Genomic DNA, 10,957 nt, shown 5'->3' on the forward strand with positions numbered 1-10,957 from the left:
CTTTATGTCTGCACTACACTGCTCTACTCTTAGACCACTTAATACACTTGTTTATCCACATTGTTAGATGCTAATGTTACTCGTACCTAAGAAATGGTATTTCCGTTTTTGCAAACTACACAGATATATATAGCCGTAATAGAATATCGTCTTAATCATTTTTTTTTCTTTTGCAGTGTCTATATGGTGGTGCTCTAAAAGGCCCTCAGCTAAGAGATTTAGAGCATGGTGCTGCCATGGTTGTTGCAACTCCTGGAAGGCTGAATTTTTTTTTAAACGGAGGCAAAAGTTTTGCCTCATCCATTAATTAAGAAGAAGAGAGTTGACTAGTTAATTTATGGAAAACCATCACAACCATGCTCAAAAGCACGACCCCATCCACATGTGAACTACTCCCAAATCATGGAGTCACGGGACCGAAGCACCCAACACACTACTACTGCAACCCGCAACTTATGGGTCCCTGTACTGCAAAAGAAAACCAATCGACATAATGCAACTCGAGGAAAACACATCGACGAAAACCACCCCCATGACTGAGCACACATCTGCAACTCAGAAAGCCGAGAATCATCCATCATGGAATCATTTGCGCCTCCCCTCTAGCGCTATCCTTCTTGCTTTTGCTCCTGCAAGATTTCTCTTTGAGGATGCCAGATCTAGAGTTAGTGCCACCCTTCTTGTGCTTCTCCCTCAAAGTTTTTTCCTTCAAGAGGCATCCAATCGTCTTTCCAGAATTTTCAGAGTCCAGGTTGGCTAGGAATTCACAAATCTTGGTGGCTAAAAGAACACCAGGATTAGGCACCAACACTCCGGCCACAACAATTTTATCAGCCATAGGAACCACACCTCCAAAGGGTTCAAGCGATCGCGTGTTAGCCATGTCTGGACCATCACCCTCCACACATGCATACTCCTACTGACTAGGCTCCAACGGAGGTGGAGAGGGCGTCGAGGCAACCGTCACTGCCCCAAGCGAGCCCACCTTCGAGAGCACCATCGATATAGGCGAAGATGGTTCCACACTTAACACCTGCAACTCAGGCATACATTGTAGCACCGGAGTCACGCCCTCGATGACGACCACACTCCCGAAGTCACTTGGCATGACAGGTAGTGGCGATGTACAGAGAGCGGCACAAGGGGAGAAACACCCATACATGCATGCTTCCCTCCCATCCGCAGAACCAACCTGGAGCTCGAGCAACGGGGACATAAGAGGCACAGTCGGGAGCCTGCAAAGAGCAGCCTCCACGCATGCCACAGTCCCACCGGCCTCAGCTTGCTCCTTCATGGGCAGAGACGAGACCAGAACAGGGGTCGCATCCCTAAGGTGCGCAACAGAAGCTAGGACCTCAGACGAGCAGCTAGCCACATCACTCTCGATGAAATCCTCAACACCAGCAACATTCCCAACAGAACCTGCAACATGCATCTCAAACGACTGTGGCGAGGCCGGCGAGTAGCCCAGCTGGCCAACAACAACCTCCATTCGCTCCAAGAATCCCCGAAGTAGAGTCGTCCACCCCTCCAAAGCAGTCATCATGTCATGAAGGGGTCGGACCACCTCCTCCAAACGTGAGACGGTCAAGGCCTGCATCTCAGAGCGCAACACTTCCATCTGAGCAGCAAGGAGAGGCTCGAGCAATCCCAAATCAGCAACAACAGAATCGCTGGGATTCGCCACAGCCGGAGGGGCAACAACCGAGGCCCAGGTGTGTCGATGCGTATGTGGAGATCCATGACTTGAGCTGCTGAAGTGGCGAGGAGCCTGGCAGTCCGGCAGGTCCCTCGAATGACACGGTGAGGCCGTAGGCGAGCGAGGACGGAGGCGGCGACCTTCCCCCGTTGGCTGGCGCGAGGGACAACCACGTTCACGATGGCCTGGGAGGCCACATGCCAGGCATCTGACAGGACCGCGAGAATCAGCGACGAGATGCTTCGGCGCCAAGCAGCGAAAACAGAGGCCGTAGGTTCTTCTCTTGAAGGCGAGGGAGCTGGCAGTCTCCATCCTGCGTGGCGGCCCTGGTGCCAACTCCTGCCGCGGCCGCTGACACTGACGGCCCCCCACCTTCACCCATGGTTGCTCCAATGTCGCCTCAGGAGCAACAGCAGCCGAAACACACACCCCGCTGGAGCATCTGGCAGCAAACGGCGTCAGCGGAGCTACCTCGTCATCATCGTCGATGTCGTCGTCGTCGGTGGCGAGGGAGGCCCATGACACATACAGCGGCTGCTGCAGGGCGGGCACAACGGCGTTGATGGCACCGGCAGGAGGAGCCATAGCGCCCAGCACAGCTGGAGCATCTGCTGCCGACGACGCGGAAGCTGGGCAAGGAGCCGGAGAGGTGGTTGTCCGGGCCAGGGAGTTCGTCGCGCCCGGCGTAGTCGTAGCAGCAGCTCCCGCCGTCGGAGACGCAGAAGTCGAACGAGGAGGAGCGCGAGAGGCGGATGGGGCTGGGGCGGCCGCGGCCGCCGCCGACGCAGAAGCCGGCATCGGGCGTGGCCGAGGAGCCACAGCGGAGGGAGCCGCCGAGAGAGGACGCTGAGGGGATTCTGGATCTGGTCGCGGCTGCCCAAGGGGAGGTCGGAGGAGAGAGATCGGGGCAGCGCCGCCGCGCGCTCACCCGCCGCCCGCGAGGCCGCCTGCGCTCATCCGCAGTGGAGGTAAGATATAAGATTGCCAGTTTTGTTGTCCTGGAAGGCTGAATGATATTCTAGAAATGGGAAAAGTGAGCCTGCGTCAAGTAGCATGTTCTTGATGAAGCTGACCGAATGTTTGACATGGGTTTTGAGCCACAACTAAGAAGAAGAAAAAAAGCGAAACCGGAGGATCACCAAACGAACCACCTATCACTCGTTACCGTATATCAACGTACACTTTATTTATTGCTTTTCTTAGACAACTTTATTTATTGCTTGATCCTGTAGATCAACGCAATGGCCCCTTCACGCACGCCTCACTGGACTGGTCTGACACGATACTGTAACCGCTGCTGGTCACGTTCCTCAAGTAGCACCCGTCGGTGGCCTCGTACCTGTACGTCTGCCGGACGCCCCGGCGACGCTGCTCCGCTGCGTGTTGCGCAACGACTGGTACATGGGCCCCGACGACCACCGGCCGGCGGCTACCGTCGTCTCCTCCAACCCGTGCGTGACGGTTACCTGGTCCGCTCCTGAGTCCAACAAAAGCGGGAAGCTCTGGCGCGCCTGCACCGAGTAGTACAGGACGCCGGCGAGGTCTGTGGCGGCGACCCCGGCGTGCGCGACGGTCGTCTGGTTCACCGTCTCGCCGTCGTTGGTGTTGGTGTTGTCGAAATGGAACATCTGCGTGGCGTTCGTCGTGATGTTCCCGTACGACGACTTCACCCACCCGGTCGTCGAGACCTGCCGGCTCGCCGTCGTGCGGGAGGACGTTGTCGCCGCCGCTAACTCCGGCGCCACGTAGTTCACGAGGCCCGCCGCCGTGGCCGTGCTCCCAGGGTCCAGCCAGAGGTGGAGGTTGGCGTCGACGTACCACACGTCCATGGCGTTGGTCACAGCAAAGGCGAACACGTGCGCCTTGCCGTCCAGCATCTTGCCCAGCAACGGCGTCACCTCGACGTCGTACGTCAGGAGGTTGAAGGAGCCGATGCCGGTGATGGGCTGCCATAGGAGGGGGTTGACACCGCCGGTGAAGATGACGGGGAACGGCCACGCGGCACCGGCGAGGACCCCGTCAACACGGACGGTGACCTCGTGGAACGGGCCATTAGCGTCGGCACCGGGCTGGTTTGTCCACCAGAACTCGTCGTCCCCGTGGAACGAGACGTAGAGTTCGAGGACCGCGCGGTAGGTGTTGGATGGCAGCGCGACGCTGGTGGACACGACGTCGGTGTCATTCTGGATCTTGTACCAGAGCCCGTCGTTGAGAGGTAAGCCTCTGGACATCGGGACGACGAGGTCGGCGGGAGCCACGGCGGGCGGCGGAAGTAGAGGTGTGTTAGACTGTATTTACATGTGTATATTGTAACGTTGTATACCACCTCATTATATATATATGTGATAGGCCATCTCTAGAGGGTTGTGCCGGTTCCCCCAAAGCCTATTGTCTTATATGGTATCACGCTAGGTTACGTCCGCTTCCGCCTAAAAACCCTAAACCGCCGCCGCCGCCACCGCCGCCGTCGCCGTCGCCCGACTGCTATGACGTCCGCCGCTGCGTCCGGCTCCACCGTCACCGGTTTTCTGCCGGCCTCCCTCGCGGCACTTCTCTCGAGGCCGCTGGATGCCGCCTCCCTTCAGGCGCCGATCGGGACACGGAGCGTCGGCTCCCTCTTCGCGCTCCCGCCGGCTGCTACTTCGCCCGGGCAGGCGCTTGTGGCCCACACCGCCGCCGCCCCGTCAACCGCGGCTGTTGCGCCCTCGGCCACTGCGCCGCTGGTGGCGGAGGACGTCGCGCTGGCAGGCTTCGCGGCGTCAACCGCGGCCATCGCGCCCTCTGTCACCGCTCCGGCTGCCCCTCTGACTGTCTCCACGGTGGTCTCACCTCAGCCAGTCTCCTCGATGGGATCGCAGCCGCCGCCGCCGTTTCACTTCGGCCATCTCATCACCATCAAGTTGTCGTCGGACAATTACATCTTCTGGCGCGCGCAGGTTCTTCCGCTTCTTGGGAGTCACTATCTGCTTGGCTATGTCGACGGCTCTCTCCCTTGCCCTCCTGCGCTGGTTGACAGCGTGCACGGTCCGGTCTATAATCCGGCTCACCGTGTCTGGACAAGGCAGGATCAGGCGAACCTCTCCTCCATCCAGGGGTCGCTCTCTCCGGCCGTTGCTGGGCTTGTTGTCTTCGCCAAGACGTCCCACGAGGCATGGACTATTCTTGAGCGCTCGTTTGCGGCACAGTCGCAGGCTCGTGTATCTGGGCTCCGTCGCCAACTTGGGGAGTGTCAGAAGCTTGACTCCACCGCCACTGAGTTCTACAACAAAGTCAAGAGTCTCGCCGACACGCTGGCCTCCATTGGACAGCCCCTCACCGACTCCGAGTTTAACTCGTTTATTGTCAATGGTCTTGATGAGGAGTATGACGCCCTAGTCGAGATCATCAATGAGAGGGGCAACTCCACGCCCATGCCAGCACACGAGGTCTTTTCACGCCTCCTGCTTACTGAGCAACGAGTCGAGACGCGCCGATCCAGGGGCAACGGCGCCCTCTCGGCAAACGCCGCCATCAAGGGTGGTCGCTCCTCTGCTTCATCCAGGGCTCCTTCGGGGCAGTCACCACCACCCGCCTCGGCCCCTCCTCCTACTGCGACGCTACCAGGGGCTGGCGGTCCACGTGTGTGCCAGCTTTGTGGTCGCGATGGGCACTGGGCCTCGAAGTGTCACAAGCGCTTCCAGCGGGGTTTTCTTGGTCTCGGCAATGATGGGAAGGATACACGCAACTTTGCTCGTCAGGTCGCCATGGCTGATCGTCCGCCGCCGCAGAAGCCACAGGGACACACTCAGTCCTACTCCATTGATCCCCACTGGTACATGGACTCTGGGGCGACAGAGCACCTGACCAGTGAGATGGGGAAGCTTCACACTCGTGAACCCTACCATGGCTCCGACAAGATCCACACCGCCAATGGAGCAGGTATGCACATCTCTCATATTGGTCAAGCATCACTTCTCACTAGACATGTCAATAGGAGTCTTCAACTTCGCAATGTTCTTCGAGTTCCATCTGTGACACGTAATCTTCTTTCAGTTCCTAAACTCACTCGTGATAATAATGTGCTTTGTGAATTTCATCCTTTTGATCTTTTTATTAAGGATCGGGGCACGAGGGACATTCTTCTTAGTGGGCGGCTCTGCCAAGGTCTCTATCGTCTGGAGCATCCTGGCGTCGCTCGCGTCTTCAGTGGAGATCGGGTATCTCCGTCACAGTGGCATGCTCGTCTTGGTCACCCGGCCACACCTATTGTCCGGCATGTTTTGCGTCGTCATGAGCTTCCTAGTGTGTCTAGTAATAAAGATGTAGCAGTGTGTGATGCTTGTCAGCAGGGGAAGAGTCATCAACTTCCTTTTTCGGAGTCCAGTCGTGAGGTGAAACATCCTTTAGAACTTGTGTTTTCAGATGTATGGGGTCCTGCTCAGACTTCTGTTAGTGGTCATAATTACTATATCAGTTTTGTTGATGCTTACAGCCGCTTTACCTGGCTTTATCTTATCAAACGTAAATCTGATGTGTTTGACATTTTTGTTCAGTTCCAAAAACATGTTGAACGCCTTCTCAAGCACAAAATTGTTCATGTTCAGTCGGACTGGGGTGGCGAGTATCGCAACCTCAACTCCTTCTTTCAGTCGCTTGGGATCACTCACCGTTTAGCATGTCCACATACACATCAGCAGAATGGTTCAGTAGAACGTAAGCATCGTCACGTTGTTGAAGCTGGTCTGACTCTTTTGGCCCATGCATCTGTTCCGTTTCGTTTTTGGAGTGATGCTTTCACCACTGCATGTTTTCTCATCAATCGTACTCCCACTCGTGTTTTGAATATGAAGACTCCCATTGAAGTTCTCCTTAATGAACAACCGGACTACACCTTTCTCAAGGTGTTTGGGTGTGCTTGCTGGCCCCATCTCCATCCATATAACAAGCGTAAGCTCGAGTTTCGTTCCAAGAAGTGTGTTTTTCTTGGTTATAGCTCTCTTCATAAAGGATACAAATGTCTTCATGTGCCCACTAATCGTGTCTACATCTCTCGGGATGTTGTGTTTGATGAGCATGTTTTTCCCTTTGCCAAACTCCCTGTGTCCACTACCGAGCCACCTATCATGCATTCATCCTCTGTTGCTTCTGACCAATTTGATGATGTTGCATATTCTCCTCTATTGTTGCCTAACCATGGTGCAGGCACTGGTCGTGGGGCTCGTTTGGAGATTCTGGAAGTGCCATCTTCCTCTTCGTAGCCATCGCCTTCATCCTCGGCACCTTCTGTTGTGCATGAGGAGCACATGGCGCCCCTGCATGGCCTCGGTTTCCGTGCTCATGCACGGCCGATCGACGTCCTGGCCCGATCGCCTCTGGCTTCTGGGCTGCCTTCGCCATCGTCGCGCCCTGCAACCCCGCCGACTGGGCCGGCCTCCTCGGTCCCCGTCTCGCCCAGGGCGTCGGGGCAGTCCTCACCAGGCCTGGCCTCGCCCGCTCCTGCCTCGCCAAGGCCGTCTGGGCCGGTGTCACCGGAGCTGGCCTCGCCCACTCTCGGTTCGCCCATGGCCTCTGAGCCCCTGTCGTCGGGCCAGTCTTCGCCATGCAGCCCGGAGTCGTCTGTCCCGAGCTCGCCTGAGGTGATTCCTGCATCTCCGGCGACCGTCACGTCTCCGTCACCTTCGCCTCCGCCGGCTCCTTCTGCTGCTAGTCAGAGTGGCATTTTTTAGCCTAAGCAACGTCACGATGGCATAGTTGCTTGGTTAGCGGCGTGCATGTCTGCTGCTCTCGCAAATCCATCCTCTGAGCCACGCACGTATCAAGCTGCTATGCGCATTCCTCATTGGAGAGAGGCCATGGAGCAGGAGTATCAAGCGCTTCTTCGCAATCAGACATGGACTCTTGTTCCTCCACAATCACGGGTAAATGTCATTGATTCCAAATGGGTTTTCAAAGTGAAGAGGCATTCTGATGGGTCCATTGAGCGCTATAAGGCTCGTCTGGTTGCTCGTGGTTTTCGACAGCGTTTTGTACTTGACTATGAAGACACCTTCAGTCCAGTGGTCAAGCCTACTACCATCAGACTTCTTCTCTCTTTGGCTGTTACTCGAGGTTGGTTTCTTCGTCAGCTTGATGTTCAAAATGCTTTTCTTCATGGTGTCTTGGCGGAGGAGGTTTACATGCGCCAGCCTTCGGGTTTCTCTGATCTGGATCGCCCTGATCATCTCTGTCGTCTGTCCAAGGCAATTTATGGTCTGAAGCAGGCTCCTCGTGCTTGGCATGCTCGTCTTGCAATGGCTCTTCGTGCTCATGGTTTTGCATCATCAACTGCTGACTCCTCATTGTTTCTTCTTCAAAGGCCTGAGGTTACTATGTACTTGTTGGTCTATGTAGATGATATCATTTTGGTCAGCTCCTCTCAGTCGGCTGCTACTGCGCTTGTTCGCTCACTTGGTGCTGATTTTGCGGTCAAGGACCTTGGGAAGCTTCATTACTTTCTTGGTGTGGAGGTTACTTCTCGTGCTGCTGGCCTTGTTATGACGCAGAAGAAGTACTCTCTGGATTTGTTGCAGCGAGCTGGGATGCTTAAGTGCAAACCGACGACTACACCCATGTCTACCACTGATAAGCTCAATGCTGTTGATGGTGTGCTTCTTTCTTCTTCTGATGCGACAGAGTACAGGAGTATTGTTGGTGGGCTCCAGTACTTGACGATCACGCGACCAGACATTTCCTATGCTGTTAACCGAGTCTGCCAGTATCTGCAGTCACCCCGTGACACTCATTGGTTTGCTGTTAAGCAGATTTTGCGCTATATTCGTTTCACGGTGGCTCATGGTTTGCATATTCGGCCGTCTGACTCTGGTTGTCTTTCAGCATATTCTGATGCAGACTGGGCTGGCAATCCGGATGACAGGCGATCCACGGGGGGTTATGCTGTCTTCTTTGGCTCTAACCTGATTTCCTGGAGTGCTCGGAAACAGGCTACTGTCTCGCGTAGCAGTACTGAGGCTGAGTATAAGGTTGTGGCCAATGCCACATCAGAGATCATCTGGGTACAGTCCTTGCTTCAGGAGTTAAGTATACCCCAATCACAGCCTCCTGTTCTTTGGTGTGATAACATCGGTGCTACATACCTTTCTGCAAATCCGGTATTCCATGCCCGAACGAAACACATTGAAGTTGACTATCACTTTGTGCGTGAACGTGTCTCTCAGAAGCAACTACAGATCAAGATTATTTCTTCCAAGGATCAACTTGCTGACATCTTCACCAAGCCATTGCCTTTGCCACAGTTTGAGACTTGCAGGCGCAATCTTACCCTTCTAGATTCATTAAAAAGTGGCTAAGATTGAGGGAGGGTGTTAGACTGTATTTACATGTGTATATTGTAACGTTGTATACCACCTCATTATATATATATATATATATATATATATGTGATAGGTCACCCCTAGAGGATTGTGCCGGTTCCCCCAAAGCCTATTGTCTTACAAGGTGGAGCGTCACGTTGGCATAGTACACGCCGGTGTACTGGCTGTTGACGAGGTTCTCGACGAAGACGGCGAGGGTGGAGTTGCCGGCGGCGAGGAGGGACGCGTACCTGGTGACGTCCTTGGAGACGGACCAGACGACGCCGTTCTGCAGCGGCTCGGCGGTGCTGCCGCCGAGCCAGACGCCGAAGATCCTGTCGAACTGGACGCCCGGCAGGTGGCGTGCCACTCGAGGACGGCGAGGGAGACCGCCGAGGCCGCGGTGAGGCAGGGCGGCGGGGAGTACGCGGCGGTGGCGGGCGGCTTGGTGAAGGTGTACGCGAATGAGCTGGATAGCAGGAGCGTGGAGCACGGGCCGGAGCTGCCCGGTGGCGGGCGGAGCGGGCGGTCCACCTCGAAGAAGGTGGTCGGCCGCGACGCGTCTGCCGGAGACGGTGCGGCCGTGGCGATGTCGACCGGGGACTTGCGTAGATTACCACGAGGTGAGGCGACGGTGGCTGCTGGGACAAGAGAAAGGAGAAAGACAAGGTGAATGCAGGACGCGGCCATGGTTGAGACTTGAGACCACAGGAGTGGATTCAATGCTTCCTGAGTGTAGCCGGAAGTGTATCTCGTGAGATCAGGAGCTTGCCTTAAAACTTTATTATTGCATGGTGAAAAGGACGGACCATCAGGTCAACGTCAACCTCCATTCATGGACGACCTGGAAAGTCTTCCATTGATGCCCTGCTACAAAGGGTAACGGACGGCAACAGCTAGCTCCGCCGCTGAGAGCTGCTTGCTTGGTGCACCGCTGCAGGCAGGCAGCCAGCGGAAGCTACTTGTGTCAAGTCATGAACAGGAAATGAATGCATCAGATTTTTCTCAACTCTGTCTCTCTTATTTTGTTCATACATAAACCATAACTTGGTTAATGCATTCTCAAGGGTGTTGGGCCAAGCTGGATCAATCCATTCAACTAATCCACAGTTTCTACCTTCCTAAACAAAATCAGAATTAACGTAAACAAATACATTAGAATGCCTCCAAGCAACACTATTTAAATACTATCCTCAAATTCAGAGCTTGAACTTGCTAGCTGAAGAGAGGACTACTTCAACCTGTCCTCATGCTACTTAAACAATGTTGTCCTGCTCTAAAGTAAACAAAAACAATCAAATGACCTAACATGTCAGACTAAACAAGTTGCATCCTTTGTCCTTTGTCCTTTGTCCTACACTAAACTAAGTGACCTAACTTAACAATGTTGCCAGAGTAAACAATTGCTTCTAATCCACTTTCCTAACTTAACAATACAACTAAACTTAACAATAAACCTGCAATGTCTGCCTCCACAGTACAGATCCAGAAAAAACAAATCACAATATACCTTCTCAGCACAGCAAAGAAACCTCCTGCCAGTGTGGATTCCTTTGAAAGCAACACGCCTTTCTGCGGCCATCCCATGTTCATTGCAGAGAACAAGCGACTCCGTTTCAGGTCCCTCGAAATCGGAGTCTTCAGTGGTAGCAGGGATCTGTAGTGCATAGGAATACCAGACATTTGATCCACATGTCAGCAGTACTCACATGTCAGCAAACAAGCTCATTCAAAAAAAATCCCCAAATCACAAACCCTAACCCTAAAAATCTGAACTTACCTTAATGATGCCGTCGTCAGAAGCTGAGCTGACGTACTCCACGGTGTGCTCGCTGCGACCCATTGCTCCAGGACACCATGGCGACGCGGCGGGGGCGCGGCGACGCATCGGCGGGGGCGCGGCGACGCATCGGCGGGGGCGGCGAGCAAG

General features: G+C 54.7%; 2 protein-coding genes and 1 pseudogene across 2 annotated transcripts; all 3 read right to left on the bottom strand.

Annotated features, from left to right (window-relative positions):
* Positions 1–375: 375 nt before the first annotated feature.
* On the bottom strand, positions 376–2,745 carry LOC119320290. Its single transcript, XM_037594408.1, has 2 exons — positions 2,229–2,745; positions 376–2,141 (listed from the first exon to the last, which is right to left on the bottom strand). The coding sequence occupies exons 1-2, from the start codon at positions 2,495–2,497 to the stop codon at positions 917–919; spliced, it is 1,494 nt and encodes a 497-aa protein (XP_037450305.1). The 5' UTR covers positions 2,498–2,745; the 3' UTR covers positions 376–916.
* Positions 2,746–2,799: 54 nt separating this feature from the next.
* Positions 2,800–9,760, bottom strand: LOC119320291 (annotated as a pseudogene).
* Positions 9,761–10,204: 444 nt separating this feature from the next.
* On the bottom strand, positions 10,205–10,926 carry LOC119322235. Its single transcript, XM_037595733.1, has 2 exons — positions 10,808–10,926; positions 10,205–10,684 (listed from the first exon to the last, which is right to left on the bottom strand). Exons 1-2 carry the CDS (start codon positions 10,913–10,915, stop codon positions 10,406–10,408), a joined length of 387 nt encoding a protein of 128 aa, XP_037451630.1. The 5' UTR covers positions 10,916–10,926; the 3' UTR covers positions 10,205–10,405.
* Positions 10,927–10,957: the final 31 nt, after the last annotated feature.

Source organism: Triticum dicoccoides, chromosome 6B (genome assembly GCF_002162155.2).
Source record: "Triticum dicoccoides isolate Atlit2015 ecotype Zavitan chromosome 6B, WEW_v2.0, whole genome shotgun sequence".
Lineage (NCBI taxonomy): Eukaryota > Viridiplantae > Streptophyta > Magnoliopsida > Poales > Poaceae > Triticum > Triticum dicoccoides.

What these genes read in the sequence shown, in the direction of transcription:
- LOC119322235 (XM_037595733.1), bottom strand. Translation starts at nt 10,915, where the DNA reads ATGCGTCGCCGCGCCCCCGCCGCGTCGCCATGGTGTCCTGGAGCAATG. An exon ending in CTGACGACGGCATCATTAAG is followed by an intron (nt 10,685 to 10,807) that starts GTAAGTTCAGAT and finishes TATGCACTACAG; the next exon opens with ATCCCTGCTACCACTGAAGA.
- LOC119320290 (XM_037594408.1), bottom strand. Translation starts at nt 2,497, where the DNA reads ATGCCGGCTTCTGCGTCGGCGGCGGCCGCGGCCGCCCCAGCCCCATCC. An exon ending in CCCGCCCTGCAGCAGCCGCT is followed by an intron (nt 2,142 to 2,228) that starts GTATGTGTCATG and finishes GTTTGCTGCCAG; the next exon opens with ATGCTCCAGCGGGGTGTGTG.